At 32.1% G+C, this 7,500-nt stretch overlaps 1 protein-coding gene across 1 annotated transcript in view; it reads left to right on the top strand.

Moving 5' to 3' along the window:
• Positions 1-7,500, top strand: part of LOC136833662 (dopamine receptor 1-like) — a 462,462-nt gene that overhangs the window by 411,347 nt on the left and 43,615 nt on the right. Inside the window, exon 3 of the mRNA XM_067095830.1 lies at positions 5,270-5,333. Coding sequence (XP_066951931.1) covers positions 5,270-5,333 — 64 coding nt within the window. The remainder of the gene's footprint in view (positions 1-5,269; positions 5,334-7,500) is intronic.

The raw sequence follows: 7,500 nt of genomic DNA, 5'->3' as shown, positions 1-7,500 counted from the left end.
AGATGACGGTGGTATGACTGCGGTGATGAGATTCGGTTCCGAGAGAAAATTGCTGCTTCTGACATTGAGGGCATTTATTATTTTTTGTTTTAAAGCAGGTGAATTATGTGTTTAAATATCACTTTCCAATACTGCGTTCAAATAAGTCTTTTAAAAAATGGAAGTATAATGCTTGAGTTTCTAAAATAAACAAATCACGTTCCATTATTGCGTTCAAATAAGTCTTTTACAAAACGCAAGTATGATAAGCCTTTTACAAAATGCATATATATTGCAGAAGTTTCTAAAAAAAAATCACGTTCCAATACTACGTTCAAATAAGTCTTCTGAAAAACACAAGTATAAAGCAAAAGTTTCTAAAATAAACAAATCACGTTCCAATATTGCGTTCAAATAAGTCTTTGACAAAACGCAAGTATAATAAGTCTTTTACAAAATGTATATATGTTGCAAAGGTTTCTAAAAAAAATCACGTTCCAGTACTACGTTCAAATAAGTCTTTTGAAAAACACAAGTAAAAAGCAAAAGTTTCTAATATAAACAAATCACGTTCCAATACTGCGTTCAAATAAATCTTTTAAAAAACCGTAAGCAGATTACAAAAGTTTCTAAAAAAACAAATCACGTCTCAATACTGCGTTCAAATAGGGCTATTTTAAAAGCACAAGTATAATTGAAAAGTTTTTGAAAAACAAATCATGTTCCAATAGTGTGTTTATATAAGTCTTGAAAAAAGTGTAAGTATAATGCCAAAATTTCAAAAAAGCAAATCGCGTTTCAAAAAAGTCTTTTAAAAAATGCGAGTGTAATGCAAAAAGTTTCTAAGAATCAAATCACGTTCCAGTGCTGTTTTCAGTTTAAAAAAACAGAAGAAGCAAGCATGACTTCAAGTCTCTCCAAACCGAAAACAAAAAGCAAGGCCATTCAATTATTTATAGGTATAGAATCCCAAGCAAACATGGGGCCTCGTCACAAGCATTTTATTTACCCTTCCAGAACAACATTAGGGTCAAACATCGGCGAAAAGAAGCGACATTATAGAGCGGGGGCAAAAGTTGGGAGTAAATATCCACAATTAATGATGGCTGGTATTTTTCGAAAACGGGGTCACGTCCTGCTTATGAAAATATTTAAATTGGCTGATGAGTAATGACTGAAAGTAATTGATTTTTGCCCTTCAGAATACGTCATTTGCATTGTTTATCAGATCATTCCAGGCCATAGCCCAGTTAAAAATAGTGTGTGCGCCTCTTCTCTCATGGGAGAAAAGACATTAGAATTTTTTTGGGGTGGGGGCATGAGCCAGGGCAATCATTAACGAGAGAAGCAATCGTTATGGGAAAAGGTTATATATATGTATATATATATATATATATATATATATATATATATATATATATATATATATATATATATATATATATATTATGGACAAATTTATGTATTTACATATATATGATTATTATCACATTTGTACGCGATTCATTTATCACACATTACCACAGGTGAAAAATAAGAGACGGGGTGTATAGGTCTTGACCGGTTTCGACTTTATTTCCAAGCCATTGACGAAATAAAGTCGAAACCAGTTCTCACCTGTGGTAATGTGATGCATATTATGTATATATATATATATATATATATATATATATATATATATATATATATATATATATATATATATATATACATATATATATACATGTAGTTTGTATGTATATATATATGCATACAAACTACAAACACACACACATTTAAACTAACCGCCCCCTGTATTTACTATCTCACCCAAACTGCGTCGCACGCCTCCTAGAGAAGAAGAGAAAAGAGCTACCCTTCTACTCCCCTGATCCCGACTTAGTTCCTTCCCTCCAACAGATCTTTTGCCCAGGTCTCTGTTTATTTGGAGGCAAAGCTGCCAAGTCTCTCGGGGGAATCGCTCGAGAGCCCCGACCCTAATTCCCGGCGATACCCGAGAAATCCCCGAGTAATACGCGGGACGTGAGTCGACGTCAGCCTCGAACAATCCACCATTTGTCAAGAGTCACTTGGCAGACCGTAGACTGCAGAGTCACTAGACCGCCATTTGCATCTGCGGATGAGCTTAAACACGCCTGTGTGCAAATAGGCTGCGCGCGCAGCTCAGACTAATTCAAAGCTATACCTGTTTTTTTGTTTTGGTGTGGGATGGGGGTCTATTTACAATAAACAGTGACCAAGGAACTCAAAGATTGGTTTTTTATGGTTCCTTTTCGTAGCCTTTAATTATCCAGTCGATCGGTTTAACGAATTCTTCAAAGGATTCACACCGACTTATGCAGAATTATTCCTCTTGTGTTATTATTTAGAATAAAGAGTGACCAAGGAATTTAGATATAAAACTTATGTAAAACTATTCCACTGGAGTTATTTACAATGGCCATTGGCAGAGGAATTTATATATAAAACTTATGCAAAACTATTCAATTGGAGTTATTATTTAAAAACAACAGTTACCAATGGATTTAAAGATTGGTTTGTTGTTCGTTTACTCCTCATAGCCTTATATATATATATATATATATATATATATATATATATATATATATATATATATATATATATATATATATATATATATATATATATATATATATATATATATATATATATACATATATATATATATATATATATATATATATATATATATATATATATATATATATATATATATATATATATATATATATATATATATATATATATATATATATATATATATATATATATATATATATATATATTGACTGCATCTTCACACAAACTTTTATGATAGTGCACAAAGCTAATGACGGTGATTACAATATACTTATCCACCACACACATAACTTTCAAAAGTGCGTTTGTCACTCACATTATATGTCTGTTTGTCTTCTTTTTGCTACATCACATTTTTTGTGTCATATTCATTAAAACACGTCGAATGTAATTTAAATAATTTATCTTTCAGCTAAATTTAACTTCCACTGCAGTGATGGTAACAAGTAGTAGTACCAGGTCAGTGTCTTGGGATACTAATAAACGTATCTCCGAGGCACAGGAGTAGACAGTAGGGGGTTGTGAACTCCATGGGGAAGGAAATAGCCCAAAATGAGTGGGCGACCCCTATATATGCCAAGTCAGTCTCTTTGCTGTGGACTGCAACCAATTTGTTAATTGAATTGAATTGGATCGATTATAGAATTTAGGCCAAAGGCCAAGCACTGGGACCTATAAGGTCATTCAGCGCTGAAACGGAAATTGACAACAAAAGGTTTGAAAGGTGTAACAGGAGGAAAGCCTCGCAGTTGCACTATGAAAAAATTGTTAGGAGAGGGTGAAAGTAAGATAGAAGAAAGAGAATATGAAAGGAGGTACAGTAAAGGGAATGAAAACGGTTGCAGTTAGGAGCCGAAGGCACGCTGCAAAGAACCTTAAGCAATGCCTACAGTGCACCGCATGAGGTGCACTGACGGTACTACTAGACATGCTTGCTCCAGGAAATGCCACGGCTTGAGGTTCAGTGATATGTGCATTGAAGGAAAGGAGCTCCTAATTATTTGTTTCTTAATTTGTTAATTCATCTGTTTTTCTAATAATGGTCTCTTCTTTCTGCATTTCCCATTGCCTTCTGTTACTTCTTTCGAATGAACACCAGATTCCTTGGAAGCTTGAATTTCAAGTCAATGGCCATCTGACATTATACGCTGTCTAAAATTTCTGATATTATTTCTCCCTTACTGCTGCAAATCGTACAGCGAATAATATTCAATACCTCTTTGGTGGGGCTTGTTCCATATGAATAGGGTTCATCTTCGGAATAATAATAATAATAATAATAATAATAATAATAATAATAATAGTTAAGGGTTGTGGACCCCTTGGTGGAGGAAATGATCCTTCAGTAGCAGATAAACTTCTTCACCTAAGTCCAGTGGTAATTACTCTGTCACTTAGTGTAATTTGGAGAAAATAACAATATTGTAGTTCCTCTGAAAGGTGGGCAGATTGCTTAATGCCATGGGGCATGGGTTTACATCTCAATGCTGCAATGTAAATAAACTCAAATGTAAATTAATAATAATAATTATTATTATTTCATTAGGTGAATCCCATTCTCTTAGAACAAGCACACCAAAGGGGCCATTGACTTGAAATTCAAGCTTCCAAAGAATTTTGTTTTTAGCCTCCCACCGCAGACCCCACACTGCACCAGTATAACTGATTATTATGCAGAGCCAACGATTTTTTCATCGCCCTGGGGGAGGCGCGAACTTGCGACATCTGAGCGTCATGCCACGACGCCAGCCACCATACCAGCGGACCAGTAAATGCATCATGTCAATATGGGAAACCTCCATTATTTGAATATTTATAATTCATTGAAGGCCAATAGGTAATCTGGCAGGTGGAGAACGATAATGATCCTACCTGATTTGGTAAACATGGTGGATTCGTCGTGTTCGCACACAAGGGCCAACAACCAATTAATATTTGATGAGTTTTTCAATTAAGTGGCGACCCTTGCATTCCGATGAAAATAACTAAAGATGTTTTTATTCTGAACGATTTGTATTGCAGAATATATATAGTAAATATTTAGTTAAAACAGAAGGGGGTTGACGTATAATTTATAGGTGCAGTTGAATAATGTAGATTCTAGAAATAACTCTTTATCATTTTAATTTTGCCCCAACTTTTGTTTCAACCGGAGGATAATTGAAAAGTATTGGAAAGATTTCTGAGCCAGTTTGATATTTCGTGCAAGTCGGGTTTTGGTCCACAGGCACTCGTAAAGAAAGGGCAAGTATTATTGATTGTCCAGAAAACGAAAAATATTTTTTAATATATATATATATATATATATATATATATATATATATATATATATATATATATATATATATATATTTATTTATTTATATTTAAATATATGTATATTGTGTCTATATATATATATATATATATATATATATATATATATATATATATATATATATATATATATATATATATATATATATATATATATATATATATATATGTATGTATGTGTGTATATATATATATGTGTGTGTCTGTCTGTCTGTCTGTCTCTGTGTGTTTATTAGTTGTTAAACGTAATATTGCAAAGAAAAAACAAACGTCATTGAAACTTTCGTGAAATAATTAACTGTTTTGAGTACCATTTACAGTACGACCCAAAACCAAAACTCACGAAATTAATGTTCTTTTCTCTATTTTCCAGGAAACTTCAGTATCTCCGGCAACCAGCAGTTTCGTTGATTCAACTACTGGAAAAGTTCTTATAGGTTGGTGTTAAAATCATTCATCTGTATTTGTTTTCCTTTAATACGAATTGTATTTGTTTCATATGCAATAGGTTATCTTTTAAAGGGTTACCCATCCCAAGTTGAAACTCATTCAGATTCAAAAATATTCTCTACGGTTTGAAATAGAAATAGTTTTTATTGTTTGAGAGACATCAGCATTAGTTTAGTGACAATTGACAAATGGTCTTTAGCAGACGGTAAGTCAAACTTAATATCTATATATATATATATATATATATATATATATATATATATATATATATATATATATATATATATATATATATATATATATATATATATATATATATGTGTGTGTGTGTGTGTGTGTGTATGTATTTATATGATTGACTGATTATTAGAATAGTTCTGTGCATTTTGGTTTTGTTAGATATATATATATATGTTATATATATATATATATATATATATATATATATATATGTGTGTGTGTGTGTGTGTGTGTGTGTGTGTATTTATTGATTGACTGACTGATTAGGAACAGTTCTGTACATTTCGTTTTTGTTAAACTCAAATAACGCTGTAATATAATATGGGGAAAGATTATATTGTAAACCTCTCTCTCTCTCTCTCTCTCTCTCTCTCTCTCTCTCTCTCTCTCTCTCTCTCTCTCTCTCTCTCTCTCTCTCTCTCATTTTTTAAAGGTTTTTGGGTTCAGTGACTCAGAGACCAATGCATTACATTGGAGTGGTTGTCCAAAATCCTATTACATTTGACCAAGAGCCGAAATTACTGTGAAGCTCGTGTGGGATGATGGTGAATTTAACTCATAGCTGGCATTGTTGTCTTTTATTCTCCTTTAATTTTCATTTGATTCCTTCTGGCTTTAATGGGGAATTTAACTCATAATGACATTTTTGTGTTTTTAATTAATTTCCGTTTGATTATAACTGACGATTTTTGTGTTTTTAATAAATTTTCATTTGATTCCTTTTCTTGGCATTATTGGTGAATTTAACTCTTAGTGACTTTTTTTGTATTTTTAATTAATTTTCATTTGATTCTTTTTCTTAGCATTATTGGTGAATTTAACTTATAAATGACGATTTTTGTCATTAATTAATTTTCATTTGATTCTTTTTCTTGGCATTATTGGTGAATTTAACTTATAACTGACAAATTTTTGTGTCTTTAATCCATTTTTATTTGATTCCTTTTCTTGCCATTATTTATGAATTTAATTTATGACTGACGATTTTTCTGTTTTTAATTCATTTTCATTTGATTCTTTTTCTTGCTATTATTGGTGAATTTAACTTATAACTGACGATTTTTGTATTTTTAATTAATTTTCATTTGATTTCTTTTCTTAGCATTATTGGTGAATTTAAATCATAGTGACTTTTTCGTTTTGTTTTTCCCCCTTAATTTTCATTTGATTCCTATTCTTGGCATTTTATTTTATTATTCCTACCTCCTCTTTTTCATTCTTCTTCTTATCACTATGAGTTCTCTTTAATTTTCCTCCTTTTTTCCTTTTTCCTGGCTTTGTATTCTTTCAGTACTTTAAATGTAATAACTGCCTTTGTGGCGATCAGTGGAAACACATTTTACGAGCCATGAGGCTGACTCAAATGCTTTTTATTAGCACCATTATTAACCTCGGGAATATTTTACATGTTACGATAATTGCAAGTTGCAAGTTTGCGTACATCTCTGATGATTAGCTTATTAGTTTTGTCAGTTGATTAAATTGCTCAGTCGATGACGATCTCCCTATCTTTGTATATTACTGGTCTCCCTTGGGATTTAATTTTCTGTAGTCTCGATGTTGTGCGTTACTGATAACTGATCTGATAGTATTATTATTACTGCTGTTTCCACGAATACTACTACTACTACTACTACTCATACTAATAATACGTAACAAATGAAAGTAGTAACTACTAATATTGGACAGGGAAGACCATAATATCAGGAGAATGAAATTTATTATTATTGATTTTTAAGATTTTTTTTCTATCAATCATCCTATTCGACTGGGTGGTTTTTATAGTGTGGGGTTCGGGGTTGCATCCTGCCTCCTTAGGAGTCCATCACTTTCCTCACTATGTTCGCTGTTTCTAATAACAAGCTCTTCTGCATGAGTCCTGGAGCTACTTCGGCATCTAGTTCTTCCAGATTC

This window comes from Macrobrachium rosenbergii, chromosome 52 (genome assembly GCF_040412425.1).
Source record: "Macrobrachium rosenbergii isolate ZJJX-2024 chromosome 52, ASM4041242v1, whole genome shotgun sequence".
Taxonomy (NCBI): Eukaryota; Metazoa; Arthropoda; class Malacostraca; order Decapoda; family Palaemonidae; genus Macrobrachium; species Macrobrachium rosenbergii.
The sequence above is the reverse complement of the archived record's forward strand: the minus strand, read 5'-3'. Positions and strand labels throughout refer to the sequence as shown.